General features: G+C 36.6%; 1 protein-coding gene and 1 pseudogene across 2 annotated transcripts in view; both read left to right on the plus strand.

Annotated features, from left to right (window-relative positions):
* EFCAB7 (EF-hand calcium binding domain 7) overlaps nt 1–14,391 on the plus strand; it is a 50,354-nt gene extending 35,963 nt beyond the window's left edge. Inside the window, exons 11-14 of one of the 2 annotated variants that reach the window (XM_059138232.1) lie at nt 5,107–5,255; nt 10,597–10,806; nt 12,990–13,097; nt 14,090–14,391. In XM_059138232.1, coding sequence (XP_058994215.1) covers nt 5,107–5,255; nt 10,597–10,806; nt 12,990–13,097; nt 14,090–14,164 — 542 coding nt within the window. In that variant the 3' untranslated portion in view covers nt 14,165–14,391. The remainder of the gene's footprint in view (nt 1–5,106; nt 5,256–10,596; nt 10,807–12,989; nt 13,098–14,089) is intronic. The other variant, XM_059138231.1, reaches the window with a different exon arrangement.
* Nucleotides 14,392–14,843: 452 nt separating this feature from the next.
* Nucleotides 14,844–17,872, plus strand: LOC131810507 (glycerophosphodiester phosphodiesterase 1-like; annotated as a pseudogene).
* Nucleotides 17,873–18,612: the final 740 nt, after the last annotated feature.

An 18,612-nucleotide genomic window follows, 5' to 3' on the forward strand; every position in this document is an offset into this window, starting at 1 on the left:
ATTTACCATCTATCTCTTGTTTGGTGAGATGTCTATCAGATCTTTTGCCCATTTTTTGATTGAGGTGTTTTTTCTTTTCATATGTTATGCTTTTGGATTGTGTGCTTTTGGTGTTGTATCTAAAAACACATAGCCAAACACAAGTCACCCAAATTTTCTCCTGTTATCTTCCAGAAGTTTTATAGATTTGTGTTTTGGGTCTGTGACCCATTTTAGTTGATTTTTGCAACATATGTAAGGTCTTTGTCTATATTTATTTTTTTACTTGTGGATATCCAGTTGTTTTAGCACCATTTATTGATAAAACTATCCTTTTTCCAAATAAAAAAAATAAAATAAACAAAAACAAAAACTATCCTTTTTCCCTTTAAATTGACTTTGCTCCTTTGTCAAATATCAGTTCACTATATTTGTGTGGGTCTTTTTCTGGTTTCTCTGTTTTGTTCCACTGATCTATGTGCCTAATTTTTTGCCATTGTCACACTGTCTTGAATACTATATAGCTTTAAAGAAAATCTTATTGTTGGGTATTAATGAATTTATTAAAAAGTAATGGAGGATTGAGAATTTTAAGTTTTAAAAGTAGATTACTTATTGATAGTCTCTATAGTATAGTATCTATATATATTTTTCTTGGAAGTAATAATTTTGTTGTATTGATATCAATTATTTTTTTCATCTTACTTTATTACATTATAGCTCCAGCCCCCAGTTTGATGGCTACCATTTTTTTAAAAGATTTTATTTATTTATTTGACAGACAGAGATCACAAGTAGGCAGAGAGGCGGACAGAGAGAGAGGAGGAAGCAGGCTCCGTGCTGAGCAGAGAGCCTGATTCCGGGCTCAATCCCAGGACTACCTGAGGATCAGGACTACCTGAGGTGAAGGCAGAGGCTTTAACCCACTGAGCCACCCAGGTGCCCTGATCATTACCATTTCTATGACCTAACTTAATCTACATTTACTTTTTTTCTTGCAGAAGTTCTTTGCACTTTCCAAATTCTATAAATTATTAATATATTAATACCATTAATCAATTATACTACTATTAAACTACTAATCAGTTTTAAATTGTTATGTTTCTGCTGCTTTTTTCACAATAATGCATCCAAAAGATATATCTTACGTAAGGAATACCTATTTTCCTTGGGTATATTACAGTTGGAAGCTGGAAAATAAAATCTTTCTTATTGTAGGGCAGTTAACAGAATATAAGCCAAGGTGAGTAGTTGTTTGTTATCCATATAATAGACAAATTCAGGAATGATACATGTGTAGATATTTCTTTTTTTTTTTTTTTTTTCTTTTTTTTAAGATTTTACTTATTCACCTGACAGAGAGAAATCACAAGTACACTGAGAGGCAGGCAGAGAGAGAGAGAGAAGGAAGCAGGCTCCCCGCCGAGCAGAGAGCCCGATGCGGGACTCGATCCCAGGACCCCGAGATCATGACCTGAGCCGAAGGCAGCGGCCCAACCCACTGAGCCACCCAGGCGCCCCATGTGTAGATATTTCTAGGTGAATTTAGTTTTACTTACAAATAATGTTAAAATGGATATACGTAGATTTATTTGTCTGGGACATTCATAGAACCGAAAGTGTTTCCCATTATCTGACAGTTTTTTAAGGACCAAAGGGCAATTTGGTTAAAATTAGAGTAGTTAGGCATATAGCAGTCTCCTTAAACCTGGCACCATCCACATCTCCCTTTTTGACACACCAGTAGTTTAGGAGGTATTACATCATATTCATCCAGGTTCTCCTGTGTTTAGGTGGCAAACATATATGAAGCATTTTAATTTTTAAAAATATGTATCAGTATATACTCTAGATAAGCAAGCAGGTTGGGACTTACCCAGAAAAATGACAATTTCCTCATGATTCAAATCATGAACTATGATGGTGCTTTGTGCTGAGTTGTGGGAAACTGAAATGATAATTCACTAGCATTTTTTTTTTAAATTTCTTTTTGGTGTAACAGTATTCATTCTTTTTGCACCACACCCCGTGCTCCATGCAATACATGCCCTCTCCAATATCCACCACCTGGATCCCCTAACCTCCCGCCCCCCCCTTCAAAACCCTCAGATTGTTTTTCAAGAGTCCATAGTCTCTCATGGTTCACCTCCCCTTCCAATTTCCCTCAACTCCCTTCTCCTGTCCATCTCCTCTTGTCCTCCATGCTATTTGTTATGCTCCACAAATAAGTGAAACCATATGATAATTTACTTTCTCTGGTTCACTTATTTCACTCAGCTTAATCTCTTCCAGTCCTGTCCACATTGCTACAAAAGTTGGGTATTCATCCTTTCTGATGGAGGCATAATACTCCATAGTGTATATGGACCATATATCTTCCTTATCCATTCGTCCATTGAAGGGCATCTTGGTTCTTTCCACAGTTTGGCGACCATGGCCATTGCTGCTATAAACATTGGGGTACAGATGGCCCTTCTTTTCACTATATCTGTATCTTTGGGGTAAATACCCAGTAGTGCAATTGCAGGGTCATAGGGAAGCTCTATTTTTAATTTCTTGAGGAATCTCCACACTGTTCTCCAAAGTGGCTGCACCAACTTGCATTTCTACCAACAGTGTAAGAGGGTTCCCCTTTCTCCACATCCTCTCCCACACACGTTGTTTCCTGTTTTACTAATTTTGGCCACTCTAACTGGTATAAGGTGGTATCTCAATGTGGTTTTAATTTGAATCTCCCTGATGGCTAGTGATGATGAACATTTTTTCATGTGTCTGATAGCCATTTGTATGTCTTCATTGGAGAAGTGTCTGTTCATATCTTCTGCCCATTTTTTGATATGATTATCTGTTTTGTGTGTGTTGAGTTTGAAAAGTTCTTTATAGATCCTGGATATCAACCTTTTGTCTGTACTGTCATTTGCAAATATCTTCTCTGATTCTTTGGGTTGCCTCTTTGTTTTGTGACTATTTCCTTTGCTGTGCAGAAGCTTTTGATCTTGATGAAGTCCCAAAAGTTCATTTTTGCTTTTGTTTCCTTTGCCTTTGGAGACATATCTTGAAAGAGGTTGCTGTGGCTGATATCAAAGAGGTTATTGCCTAAGTTCTCCTCTAGGATTCTGATGGATTCCTGTCTCACATTGAGGTCTTTTATCCATTTCAAGTTTATCTTTGTGTACGGTGTAAGAGAATGGTCGAGTTTCATTCTTCTACATATAGCTGTCCAATTTTTCCAGCACCATTTATTGAGACTGTCTTTTTTCCACTGTATATGTTTTCCTGCTTTGTCGAAGATTATTTGACCATAGAGTTGAGGGTCCATATCTGGGCTCTCTGCTCTGTTCTTTTGGTCTATGTGTCTGTTTTTATGCCAGTACCATGCTGTCTTAGTGATCACAGCTTTGTAGTAAAGCTTGAAATCAGGTAACGTGATGTCCCCAGTTTTATTTTTGCTTTTCAACCTTTCCTTAGCGATTTGGGGTCTCTTCTGATTCCATACAAATTTTTGGATTATTTGCTCCAGTTCTTTGAAAAATACCGGTGGAATTTTGATCGGAATGGCATTAAAAGTATAGATTACCCTAGGCAGTAGAGACATTTTAATAATGTTTATTCTTCCGATCCAAGAGCATGGAATGGTCTTCCATCTTTTTGTATCTTCTTCAATTTCTTTCATGAGTCTTCTGTAGTTCCTTGAGTACAGATCCTTTACCTCTTTGGTTAGGTTTATTCCCAGGTATCTTATGGTTCTTGGTGCTATAGTAAATGGAATCGATTCTCTAATTTCCCTTTCTGTATTTTTATTGTTAGTGTATAAGAAAGCCACTGATTTCTGTACATTGACTTTGTATCCTGCCACATTACTGAATTGCTGTATGAGTTCTAGTAGTTTGGGGGTGGAGTCTTTTAGGTTTTCCATATAAAGAATCATGTCATCTGTGAAGAGAGAGGGTTTGGCTTCTTCATTGTCAATTTGGATACCTTTTATTTCTCTTTGTTGTCTGATTGCTGTTGCTAGGACTTCTAATACTATGTTGAACAAGAGTGGTGAGAGTGGGCATTCTTGTCGTGTTCCTGATCTCAACGGGAAGGCTGCGAGCTTTTTCCAATTGAGGATGATATTTGCTGTGGGTCTTTCATGGATAGATTTTATGAAGTTCAGGAATGTTCCCTCTATCCCTAAACTTTGAAGTGTTTTAATCAGGAACGGATGCTGAATTTTGTCAGATGCTTTTTCTGCATCAATTGAGAGGACCATGTGAATCGTCTCTCTTCTTTTATTGATTTGTTCTATCACATTGATTGATTTGCGAATGTTGAACCATCCTTGTAACCCAGGGATGAATCCCATCTGGTCATGGTGGATAATCTTTTTAATGTGCTGTTGGATCCTGTTTGCTATCCCTAGTATGTTTTGAGCCATTTTCATTCCTTTTTTTTTTTTTTTAACTTTTTGAAAATTTTTTATAAACATATAATGTATTATTAGCCCCAGGGGTACAGGTCTGTGAATCGCCAGGTTTACACACTTCACAGCACTCATCATAGTACATACCCTCCCCAATGTCCATAACCTCACCACCCTCTCCCTTCCCCCTTCCCCCTGGCCCCCCCTCAGTTTGTTTTGTGACATTAAGAGTCTCTTACGGTTTGTCTCCCTCCTTATCCCATCTTGTTTCATTTATTCTTTTCCTACCCTTCAAGCCCCCCACGTTGCATCTCTATTTCCTCATATCAGGGAGATCATATGATAGTTGTCTTTCTCCAATTGACTTATTTTCATTCCATTTTTATATTGTTCATGGAATCATAGGAAGGCATACTTTAAAATAAATAATTATGAGTAATAATACACATAGGCCTTTTATTAGCTGTATGACTTTTAAAATTATGTAAGAAGGGCACTTGGGTGGCTCAGTCAGTTGAGCATCCGAATCTGGATTTTGGCTCAGGGCATGATCTCAGGGTTGTGGGCTAGAGCCCTCACTGGAGTCTGTGCTTCTCAGGGTGTCTGCTTCTCTCTCTTGCTCTTCCTTTGTCCCTTCCCCAGCTCACTTGCTCTTTCTCTGAAATAACTAAATCAATCTTTAAAAAATTATGTAACAGAGAAACTTTTCATTGTTTTTACAGACAATTTTGATACAAAGAAGAATGAACTAACAAGACAGGGCTTTATGGATCTGAATCTAATGGAAGCCAATGATCGAGAAGGAGATCCTCGTGACCTTTGGGTAACTCTGCATTCAATGGGCTACAATAAAGCTCTGGAATTGACAGAGGTAAAGCAGTCTGAAAGTTTTGCAATGGGTTTAAGGTCCATAATATTTTACACCATGAACATTTTCCTGACACATGACTTTTGAATTGGGCACTCATATCCTTGAATTTCAATATATGAATGAATTGTGAGTATAGCAGTGTGTTCCTGCTAGTTTATCAAAGTTCCTATTCTTACATGAAATTTAGTTTTTCCAGCATTGAAATAATTCAGGAACAAAAGAGTTTGAGCTATGATATGCAGAAAAAAAAATTGGTAATTAAAAAACCATATTTCTTAATTGACAATGGCTGTTTTAGTTGCTGAAGTCTCATGTCTATAGGGAATTCTTTGTCCTAACAGAATAAAGCCTGCAAATAAGGAGAATGTGTCTATGTGAGAATTGGAATTCTGATTCTTGGGTTAATATGTGTAAAACACTTGGGATGGTACTTGGCTTATATATAGCATTGTGTATGTATTTGCTATCATTATTAAGATTTGCAGTAAACCAGAGAAATAATAAAAATGAGTATTTCTTAACTTCTATATTTTTGAGTCAGGTAAAATAAAGAAATTATGAGTTTCGGGCCATGCATCAAATAACAGTATATTTGTCATTCATATTCTTAAAAATAGTATCTGTCCTTTCTCTAAATAAATCAGCTCAGGAGGGTAACACTAACATCAACAAGCTTTAAATTTTGTGTGTGTGGAGACTTTGGTTTAAGTCCTAGCCTTGACATCATTCAAAATCCCTCATAAACCTCTTTACTGAAAAGTTCTCTATAACTTTTTTGCCATTTTTAAAAATAAGAGGTGAGTAGTTATAATAACTTTTTATATCCTACTTACCTAATGTTCAGTGAATCCCACATTCTGCCTGTGGTGCAAAATCAGTATCTAATCTATGAATAATATTGTATCTACTACACATGTCTTCAGTTAATAAGAGAAATTAGTGAAAAGCAATATAAGATACTCTATAGCATTTACTGATGTCATTAACCTTTGAAGCCATAGGCAAGAAGGATTTCTGAGATTAAAAGAAGTCTTTTTAAGATTTATTTATTTATTTGAGAGAGGAAGAGAAAACGTGCACAGAAAGGAGCAGGAGAGGGAGAGAGATCTTCAGCAGACTCCTTGATGAGCCCAGAGCCCGACACAGGGATCCATCTCACACCCATGAGATCACCACCTGAGCTGAAACCAAGAATTGGACTTAACTGACTTAACCGACTGGCTTAACTGACTGAGCCAACCAGGCACCCCTGTTTTGTTTTTTAAAGGTTTTATTTGGGGGGCAGCTAGGTGGCTCAGTTGGTTAAGCGTCTGACTTCAGCTCAGGTCATGATGTTAGGGTGCTGGGATCAAGTCCTGCATCCAGCTCCCTGCTTAGTGGAGAGTCTGTTTCTTCCTCTCCCTCTGCCTGTTGCCCCACTTGTGCAGCGCTCTCTCTCTCAAATAAATAAATAAAATCTTTAAAAAAAACTTTTAAATTAAAATAAGTGAAGTTTTAGGGGCGCCTGGGTGGCTCAGTGGTTTGGGCTGCTGCCTTCGGCTCGGGTCATGATCTCAGGGTCCTGGGATTGAGCCCCGCATCGGGCTCTCTGCTCCGCAGGAAGCCTGCTTCCCTCTCTCTCTCTCTCTCTCTGCCTGCCTCTCTGCCTACTTGTGATCTCTGTCTGTCAAATAAATAAATAAAATCTTTAAAAATAAAATAAAATAAAATAAGTGAAGTTTTTAAAAAATGTTTTATGTATTTATTTGAGAGAGAGAAGAGCAGGGGTAGGGGCTAAGGGAGAGGGAGAGCAGAAAGCCCAATGTGGGACTTCATCTCAGGATCCCAGGATCATGACCTGAGCTGAAGGCGCTTAATGGACTGAGCCACCCAGGCATCCCAATAAAGGTTTTAAGTAATCTCTACACCCAACATGCTGCTCAAACATAACCCCAAGATCAAGAGTTCTACCAAACCAGCCAGGTGCCCTGGTTGTAGCTTTTCAACAGTGAAATATTTTGACCTATCCTGAAAATAACTGTATTGTTATTAATAGTACATATTCATAAATCATAGAAAAAGATTCAACTGTATAAAATCAATTTGGAAATGCTTAGAGAGTCTTCTGGAGCCTAGTCTTAGTTCATATACCACAGTTTTTCCAGGTCAATTTACCTACAGATAAAGCATGGACTAACCACATCCTTCATTATCTTAGGAAAGTTTTTCCCCAATGATTAATATTATAGCCAGTTTATCCCTATTGGAATGAGTTGTTTCATGGAGGATTTTATCTAGTATCTAGGTGGACATTCTGGTTTTGCCAGATCTTACCCTCATTTTTTTTTAGAACACAATCATTACACAGTGCTTCAGAATTTAGCAGTCCAGGTTTTGCCTATCTGTGATGGAATCCTTAAACTTCTCCATGGATTTGTTCTATTTTGTTATTGTTTTATGTACAGACTTTAATATTTCTAAAGTGTTTCTATAGTACTTTTAAACTACTTGTATCTATAATATACTATATTAGCTTTTATGGAATTTCTTTTACTTTGAGTCTCTTCCTTTATGGTCATTATTTTAGATATCATATAATGTATTTGTTGTTCTTTTTTTTTTTTTTTTTTTTTTTTTTAAAGTAAGCTCTATACCCAGTGTGGGACTTGAACTCATGACCCTGAGATCAAGAGTTGCATGCTCTACTGACTGGGCCAGACAGGCACCCCTTGTTCAATTTTATTTTATTTTTGTTTTTTTCTTCCCCCTTCTTAATTTTTTAAAAAAAATTTTAAAATATTTTATTTGTTTATTTGACAGAGAGAGACATAGTAAGACAAGTGGGAGAGGGAGAAGCAGAGCTGGAAACCCGATGCAGGGCTTGATCCCAGGACCCTGGGATCATGATCTGATCCGAAGGCAGACCCTTAACCTTCTGAACCACCCAGGCACTCCCTCCTCCTTCATTTTTAAGGGGTACTTGATCAGAGGGGGGAAATCCTCCTTTTTTCTACAGCATTTTTTAAAAGTTAGTTATTCTAAAAGCGTACTAGCTATTAGTTTATATATTTTACTCTCTTATGTCTGAGAAAAAGCCACAGTTTAGTCATTTGAATATATTTCATGGTAAGGAAACAGATTTTATGAGAGACTACTGTATGTGAAGTCTGGTATTGTTTTTTGTTTCTTTCTTTAATATAAGACTCATCCACAAACAAGTCAGGATTTGGTACGGGGGCATCCAAGAAAATCTGTTCTTGGCATGGATACTTTTGATTAACAGAATAACAGTGAAAACATTGTCGTCATTCAATAAGGCTTATAGAGTTGTTGGACTGAGAATTGTTTACAATTCAATTAGAGTTGTTTATACCAGCAAATAGTAATATAAGAAGGAGAAAATAACAACTCATCATAATCAACAAATTGGTATAAATATGTTGGATAGTTTCTGTTAGTGATAGGGTTGTATATATGTGGTAACATTTGATTTAAAGGATTGATGTAGGGGTAGGTAGGTGGGAGGGATGTGTGAAAATAGGTAATGAGGATTAAGGAGGGCACTTGAGATGAGCGCTGGGTAAAGTGTGGAATTGTTGAATCACGGTATTGTATACCGGAAACATAACACTTTATTTTAACTATACTGGAATTAAAATAAAATAAAATAAATATAAATACAAAGGATTTATATATTTATATATTCTTTTAACTATCACAAATCTTTTCTTTTTTTAGAATTCTACATTGTAAGATATTTTCACACATATTGCCTATTAGATATTTCCAACAACCCTTGGCAGAATATATATTAATTATTCCCACTTTTCCTTTAAAGAAACTAAACTTCATAAAAGTTAAGTGACTACATAGCTAGCAAATGGCAAAATCCAATTACAAACCTAGATCTTCTGTTTTCTAGTCCAGTGATGTTTCACTCTACTGTCTCTCTTATAAAAATAACTTTATTACTGCCAAAGGTTAGAATCATTAAAAACTTGGGACGCCTGGGTGGCTCAGTTGGTTAAGCAGCTGCCTTCGGCTCAGGTCATGATCCCAGCGTCCTGGGATCGAGTCCCGCATCGGGCTCCTTGCTCAGCAGGGAGCCTGCTTCTCCCTCTGCCTACCATTCTGTCCGCCTGTACTCGCTCTCCCTCTCTCTCTCTGACAAATAAATAAATAAAATCTTTAAAAAAAAAAAAAAAAAAAGAATCATTAAAAACTTATTTAAAAATAAAAATTTCTGATCATGTTTTACTAATTTCAGGTTTTTATATTTTGTCCTCCAAATAAAAAGGTGACCATCAATATGTATAAATTCACTATTTATTCAACAAATATTTATTGGATGCCTACCATGTGGTGAGTCTGTAACAAAGAGGCACTGAGGATAAATGGTGAATAGAATAGTCAGAATTCCTGCCTTTATGGAATTTACGTTCCACAATGGAGAATGATTAATTAATTGGAAAATAAATAAAATTATTTAAAAAACACTTTGAAAGAAACAAGCCATAGACCAAACTAGAGAAGAATAGTATAGGCAGGAAGGAGACTGGGAGATCCAAGCAACTCTCTCTGTAGACGTGACCCTTAAGCCTTAATCTGAAGGAGGAGAATGCGGTACCTATGTAAAAAGATGTGAAAGAACCTTCCAAGCAGATAGAATACTATACACAAAGTCTCTACACGGGAAAGAGCTTTATTTGTTCTAGGATCTGGATGATCAGAGTAGCAAGAATATAGCAAGGCAGGAAGACTTGGTTGGATAGAGAGACAAAGGCTCCTGTGTGCATCATCATGTTGGCTCTGGTAAAGACTAAAAGATAGACATTAGAAAGATCCATTTCCAAATACAGAATGTCATTTAGATCTCAGATTTTAAATGTGCTTTTACACTAACTTTGAACTGTGAATTTGTTTTCTACATTCCTTTTGGTGCTCTATATCCATGATTTAAGTTTCAATTTTAAATAGATTAATTTTTTTTACAGTCCTTTGAGGATTTCTTTCTGTAGTCTTAAAGTTAGAATAGGAAATTAAATAACTAATATGCTATATATTTAATTTTAAACCAAATGGAGGGATGGTGCTGTGGCTGATAGGAAGATTACTGATTTGCTTGAGATTATAGTTTTCTTTCCTTTTTTTGTGAACATTGTCAGTTTATATGCTAACAAAAAATAATTTATGCTTTTTTATTATTGAATTCATACTGCTAAAATCTTTTAAAGGTATATGAGAAGGACAAGCTGGAAGGTACAGTATATCTTCTTAAATCACGTCATAAACATATTAATAACAGATTATTTTTAATTTTATCAGAAAGCTAAAACAAGTTTCACTTTTTCTTTCCTATCAGGCATGCCCATTTATCATCGATATCTATGCAGACAAATGCAAGCCAAGAATTAAAGCTGTCCATATGGAGGCATGCAGTGGGCAACTTGAGAAGGCCATTTGTAAATCTGTCCTTAATAAAGGCGATGCCAGGGTAATGGATGGCTATGAAAATATAATTGTACATACTTATAAGCGTGACACCTGGATAACATCAGTTATTGAAAACAAGGTATTATTTATGAGGTGTTCTCCTCGTAACTGCATTGTTTACTAATATGTTCCATCTTCTTTCTTACTCTATTCTTGCACAGTAATTAATATCACATTATATTAATAATATTTATAATGGGTAATTCTTCTTTTCAGGCTTCTAATTCAAACTGAGCATGATAATTTTTACACATTTTTTAAAGTTTGAGATAATTGTATTATGAAAATTAAATATCTGGAGATCTCTGAAGATAGAGCATAATATGGGTACAAAGTATTTTATTTAGTTTGTTATTACAAATCTTCACACATACATAACTATTTCAAATAACAGACATTGGGTTTTAAAGAAATAAGACAAAGTAAAGAAAAAATTTAGACCTACTTCTTCCACACTTTGAAATATTAGAAATTCTATAGACTGTCATCATTTTATCTAATATATTCCACTGCCCAGGACCTATTTTTATCAAGCCAATTATTGCTAACTCTGGCTACCATCCTGCTACTACCGATATTGCAGGCCAAGAGAATATAAATGCTTAGAGATACTCAGCTTTCTGGAAACATAAATTTTCATAAAATCTTACTCAAGATGGCTGGATTTTTAGGACTATTGGCTATTTCTTTTAGTTCCTGGTGATACTTAACATTATTTTTATGCTTACCATGAATTTCTTAAAGTGCTTAAAGTTTGGCTGAGTATTGAGTCAATGTGAATATATACTATGTAACTAACTCTTCTAGTCACAAAAGAGACCACTATCAGTTGTAATACGATCTCTGCTTTTAAGGAGCTTTGGCCTAGTTGGAGAGACAGAATTAATACTCTCAAAATAGATCAGAGAATAATTAAATGTTAAATTATCTGGTACTGCTTACTTGTGCAGTAGTTTTACTATATTTGCATCTCTTGTGCTTGATGTTAATTTGGACTATAGAAGATAAGGAAAGACTTGTGATGAGGGGAAGGGGACAGTGGTATGGGATTGGAGACAAATTAAGATTAGATATGCAGAGGGGCGCCTGGGTGGCTCAGCGGGTTAAGCCGCTGCCTTCAGCTCAGGTCATGATCTCAGGGTCCTGGCATCGAGCCCCACATCAGGCTCTCTGCTCAGCAGGGAACCTGTTTCCCTATATCTCTCTGCCTGCCTCTCCGTCTTCTTGTGATCTCTCTTTGTCAAATAAATAAATAAAATCTTAAAAAAAAAAAGATTAGATATGCAGAGACAGCCATTAGAAGCACAGAAACAGTGTACGGAGTAATATGTAAGAGGGTTAATGTGGAGAGTAGAGGAAATAGTGGGAATATCTTCTGTGTAGAAACAGAGAACTTTATTTGGAGGAGTAGTACAAAGATAAATAACATAGGTGGTATGGGTACAGATTATATATATTATCTTGAAAATGAGGTGGAGGACTTGGACTTCATAAAAACAGTTAGGGTCCTCAGCTAGGAGATTCCAGTCTTCAAGTGGATCATAAAGCTTTGGAGGGTGATTCCTAAGATCCAGCATGCCTTCCCTTCCGTTCTATGTTTTATTAAAACTAAAAGCGTGGATGGGAGTCACTATCTTAACCACAGTTTCTCTGTTCTGTAGTTAGCTATCATTTCTCAACCCTCCATCTCCTTCCTTTCCCTCAAGGAAGACTAAACTTCCCTGCATCAAAATGATATAATAATAATAATATTTTAGAGTTTCTCATTTGTCAGGTACTTTACATTTATTAACACATTTACTTCTCACAACAACCCAATGAGGTAAGTACTAATCACATTTTACACACAAAGAAATTGAAGCATGGGGACATTAAATAACTTGCAGAATGTCACATGCTGAGTAGTAGAGCTGAGAAATGAATCTAGGTAGTATAATGTTATACTGTCCCCTTGTAGTCACTCGGGAGTGCTTGTAGCTTTCTTAGCAGGGGAATACTTTGGTGCCTATGTATCTTTCATTCACCAGCTTCAGAGGCTATCTAATATCTATCATCTATTATCTCAAGTATTGCTTCTTCCTTAAGGTCTTCCTTGCTAACCCAGTCTAAGCTAATGTTTCTGTGTTTCTATGGTATTTTCTATATTTCTGTAGACCTTGTGAATACCTCTATCACAAGACTTACAAAATGTTTATAATAATCATTTTATTTGTTTGTATTTATTAAAGAAAGGACTGGCAACTTATGAAATTTTTTTTATAGTCAGATAATAAAGTGATTATTCACATCAACAATGAGCTAAGTAAAAACTGCGTAAATAACAGAGGACTCAACATATTTGCAGTAGAAGTGGCATCAAAATCTACAATGGTAATGTATTGTTTTCTAATTTAAGCTTTTTGTTTTATTGTTTGAAAAAACATTTTTACTAATAATACTATGAATAAGTGGAAGTATGAAATAAAGTAGAAAATTATTCTAAATATGATATTCATATTATTATCATCCTATATTAGGAGATTTTTGTTCTAGTTCAGTTCTCACTATTTGGTCCAGTGATTATGAGAGATTCACTTACCCACTCTGTTCCTGTCTCTTTAAATGTAAAATTAATGTAATATTACTAGTGTTAGGTAGTTCACAAGATTAATGTAAAGATAAAAATAAAATGGTGTAAGTGAAAACACTTTCCAACATCATATAGAAAGACAAAGTAATGTTTATAATAAATGGGAATTTTGCTAATCCAAAATATTTTTATCTATACTATTAAGATTTTCCAAAGTAACCTGAGAGAGAAAAGGCCTCTTAAGTTTTAGACAACTTAAGTTATCTAAGTCAAGAGCCAGGAACAGCTGTAGTTTCTAGTGTTAGCAGAGCTGTGGGTTTCTAATTTAGCTAGGGGTTCAAAGGCAGGGACTCTGAAACTACTCTAGTGAAGGGAAGAAAGAAAAAGCCTTCTGTTCTTACTTACCCTTTCTTCATTCTGTCCATGAAATCCTAAAACATTCTAAAACCGAATAAAAAGGAGTCTACAGAATCCCAAAGAGAATTTTAAGAAAATGCTCTAGGTTTAGTGAAAAAATGATACTTCTCTTTCCACTACTCCCTTTTCTACTACTCCTACCTCACATTTATATACACCAAATATCAACTACTATATTTGAGTAGAATTTATGCTGTATTATTCTGTTAGACATCAGATCATAGATTGTAGGTATACACTTAAGGACAAATGGTATAGAATTTTATCCGCACAGGGATATTTTTGCATAGGACCTAGAAATGTTACCCTGTTTAAAAAGTAGCCAAAAATAACAATATGTAAAGGGAAAGTAAAAGTTTTCTATTTTTATATGCAGGTTTGTCAACATGTAATGCCTCTGAATGAACGACAAGAATGGATATATCATTGTGTGTATTCCCTTGTATCTTAAATATTGTTTTCTACTTGAGGCTGTCAAGCTAAGAATTCTTCCAGGTTTAGTCTGTTATTTTTGTTAAACTAAATGCTAATCAATTTAACTGATGTACATAAACAATCTATTTAATTTGTATGTGTTTATATTTTATACCCATGTTATATACTTTATGATTAAAGTATAAATATAAAATAGAAATAATAATGTTTTTAATGTGTGACTTTCTTATTAATTTAATGAGAAATCTGGGCCTATTTCATCTACCAAGAGTAAATCAAAATAAAATTATCAGTTGGGGCACCCAGGTGGCTCAGTGGGTTGAGCCTCTGCCTTCAGCTCAGGTCATGATCCTGGGGTCCTCGAATCGAGCGAGCCCTGCATCAGGCTTGGTGGGAAGCCTGCTTCCCCCTTCTCTCTGCCTGCCTTTCTGCCTATTTGTGATTTCTCTGTCAAGTAAATAAAATCTTTAAAAATAAATAAAATTACAGATAAGCTTTTAAAAAGTAGTATTTGATGAATTCTACAAAATCCTGTATACTTTTGGTTTAGTCTTACTGACCAAAAATAAACTCAAAGAAAATGAAAATAGGCCAACTGCAGCTAGTGCTTTGGGCTCTCACCCTGTCTTCTCACTCTTCTGTCCCAGGAGCCCAAAAGGTCACAGACTCCCATCCATGCCACTGTGGTCACAAGCATGTGGCTGGGGAAGACCAGGGAGCCTCCTGGGCCCCTTCTCTTTGCTGCTGCTAATGTATAGCCCCTTCAAAACCTGCCTTTCCACCAGCAGCCTTTACTCCTGATGCACCTTTTCAGCTTTGAACTGATGCTTCTTCCTCCAGTCCCTTCTGGCCCTGTAGGTATTCAAGCCCTGGAAGCTATTCCACCATCGTCCATACTGGCAGCCATTTGGCAGGCGGTATGATTGGAGCAACAGGTCTGGATGGGGTGTTGAATTTACTTCTGAGGGGATTCTTGTCTTAGTGTACCATAGCACAGTAGACATGACAACTGATGGTAGTGATTGGTGAGTGATTTGACATTTGAACAAATGAGAAAAAAACTGCAGCAAATCACAAATTCAGGGATGTTTTCCCTGATGAGAAGATCTTTAACCTGAACCATAATCTTATAACTCTCTTAGATGTCAGAGGCCATGCAAATATAATGCTGGTGCTCTAAAGAAAGTGTATATGCAGTTTCTTCAACTATACAGTCTGCTCTGGTATCATCTGTCCTTTCTTACCAAAAATGATCTATAAGATGAGACAGATCAGAATGTAATGTAATAGCATTAACTCACAGAACCTGGGGCCTTAGCCATCCAGGAGATGGGAAAGCACACTATGAAACATGTGTTAAAGTTCATTCTTGCGGCAATAGACATTTTACTGGATTAGAGCATGCATAGTATCTTGTGGTACCTGTATGGAATTTCAGCTTTCCTCATGCAAAATGATATTGTATCCCTGAACTACTCAAAGAAATGGTTAGCTAAAAGCATTCAAGTTATTGCTGGGGAAAATTTTTCCCTTTCTTTTGTTACTGAACTCAAGCTTGTCCGAGCACCTGATACACAGTATGTTTGAGAGCCCGGTTTTTTGTGTTTTTTTGTTTTTTAAAGATTTATATATTTGACAGACAGAGATCACAAATAGGCAGAGAGGCAGGCTGAGAGAGAGAGGGGGGAAGCAGGCTCCCTGCTGAGCAGGGAGCCGGATGCGGGGCTTGATCCCATGACTCTGAGATCATGATCTGAGCCAAAGGCAGAGGCTTAACCCACTGAGCCACCCAGGCGCCCCGAGAGCCCGGTTTTTAAGCAAAGGGAGCTTTATTATCAGAAGAGCAGCCCAAGAAGAAGTCAGGAGATCATTCCCAAAGCTGCCTTGCCCTTTTGAGCCTAAGGACAGTTCGTATATGTTTGGGAAAGGAGGTGAATACATGAGAGGAGGGTGAAGAGTTTCTTGAACCAGGAAGAGAGAGGCCTTGAAAAAAGTTGGCGGTATGCATTCTTCCAGACAATGAGGGGCCGTTTGGGACCTGGTATGATCTAGTACATCAGATAATTTCAAGACAAATGTTACCCATTAGGTTTCTACAGTCAGTGGGTAAATAGGGAGTAGTAGTGATTGATCATGTATGAAGTTAAGAGATGCATAAAACATAAGTAGGGAACAAAATAGAATGTGGAGCTAAATTAATGCAACTAATACAACTATAGTTCTGCCTCTGCTTTCAAAACAGGTCTAGGAACCAAGTATCTAGCCTCGCTTTCTAGAGTCATTGGCTGGTCTAAGAGTCAAATAGACATAAGACATTAACAGGAGAAAAAGAAATTTCATTATGTACATATGGGAGCCCAAGAAAGACATGAGACTCGCAGGCAGTCAGCCAATTGAGGCTTATATATCATCCTGAGCAGAGGAGAGAGGATAGGAGTCTGGGGTTTCAAAGTGGAAGAAGACAATTCACAGGAAGATGAGAAGAGTGAATGTTAGCTAAACAGATGTTTGCCATGCTATGGAGATAAGTCTTTCTGATATTAAAAAAACTATAGTAATAGCTGTCTGGTACAGGCCATCTATCTAAATTCTTTTAGGCAGTTAAGTGAGAGGTAATAAGATTTTCCCAAGTCGGTAGGTCTTAATTGCCTTCAGCTGAAAACAATCCACATGTTAAAGGAGCACGTTTTGAGGTGGCAGATTCTGCTACCTCTCAATACCTTTGATAAAATGTGGCTATGGGTCCCATCCTGGTTCCATCTGTGTCACTGACAGCAGCCTGAGATCATGCCCTGTCCCGAAATCAAGAGTCAGATGCTTAACCTACTGAGGAACCCAGACACCCTATAGTGTATATTTTAAAGTCTTCTCTCTAATATTCTTCAGATTCTCTTCTCACCTCTGACATTTCTTTTCACCCACACTTCTATAGCTTCTTCCAGTTTCTACATTGTCTCTCACTTCAGGCCATTTGGATGCAATGTTTCTTTCTGCCTATAGAGTAGTAATTATCTGAGTGCCTGGGTAGCTCAGTTGGTTGAGCAGCTGCCTTCGGCTCAGGTCATGATTCCAGGGCCCTGGGATCAAGCCCTGCATCAGGCTCCCTGCTCAGCAGAGAGCCTGCTTCTCTCCCTCTGCCTGCTACTCTGCTTACTTGTGCTTTCTATCTCTTTGTCAAATAAATAAACAAAATCCTTAAAAAAAAAAAAAAAGAATAGTAACTATCTCTCTATTCCCTCTTCCTCCTTCAGGTCTCAGTGAATATGTCATTTTTTCTAAGGATCCTTCCCTGATCAAGGCCCTACAACAACTACTTTGGTGGCCCCAAAAGTTCATGTTTATTCTTTGTTGTAGCACTCGTCATACTGTATGGGAATAACTGATTAGTTTTGCCTGTAAAGGTAAAAGGCTGAAAGCAAGGACAGTTATAATTCTAGTATATAGCATAGAATCACAATAGATATGCAGTAAATATTTCCTGGACAGTAGAATAAAGTGGGTGGAAAATTAAACTAAACTTACCTGCAGTATGAACTTTTCCTAATTATTAGGACATATTAAAAATAGACACATAAGTGGCACCTGGGTGGCTCAGTGGGTTGGGCCTCTGCCTTCAGCTCAGGTCATGATCTCGGGGTCCTGGGATCAGGCCCCGCATTGGGTTCTCTGCTCAGCAGGGAGCCTGCTTCCCCCTCTCTCTCTCTGCCTGCCTCTCTACCTACTTGTAATCTCTCTCTCTGTATCAAATAAATAAATCTTAAAAAAAAAATAGACATGTAAGACAAAATGGCTCATTACTATTAAATTCTATTTACCCAGATTTTGTTTTTATGTCATTAACTAACAGATTAAGACAACTACATTTAATAGTTTTGTTGATTTTTCATTAGATATTCTAGTAGATCTGTTGCTTTTTTTTTTTTTTTTTAAGCCAGAAGCCTTCTTTTAGATCTATTTTTGGTGTAGGTTGAATATGATACAGAAATTTAATACACCACACTAATCATATTTTGGGTATAATCCAGGAAAATGAAAATATATTTCTGATTTTGGCCACCAGAGGGTGAGCATATTACTTATTATTCATAATATTCATTAGAGGGAGAGAGAGAAAAATGAAAGAGAGAGACCGATTGATAATATTTCTCAGCATTGGGTTAAGTCCTTTATGACTTCTAAGACTGCTTTGGTGAAATATATTGTATATTAAGGATCTATCTATAAGAGACATATGCACCCACCCTATTAGAGAATATATAAAAATTATTTCTAACTTGTGAGGTAGATACTAAGTCTTCTGCTCTTAAAAAGATACTGACTCGCTTCTTTGTGAAGTTACAAGTAAAAGGACATATTAAGATGGCCCTGCTAGCTTTACTTAGAAGTGTAAAGCCTATGTTTGCTACTCAGCTTAGCTTGAGTAAAACAAAAACAAAAACAACCCAAAAAACCATAATGATTCAA

Source organism: Mustela lutreola, chromosome 10, assembly GCF_030435805.1.
Source record: "Mustela lutreola isolate mMusLut2 chromosome 10, mMusLut2.pri, whole genome shotgun sequence".
NCBI lineage: Eukaryota > Metazoa > Chordata > Mammalia > Carnivora > Mustelidae > Mustela > Mustela lutreola.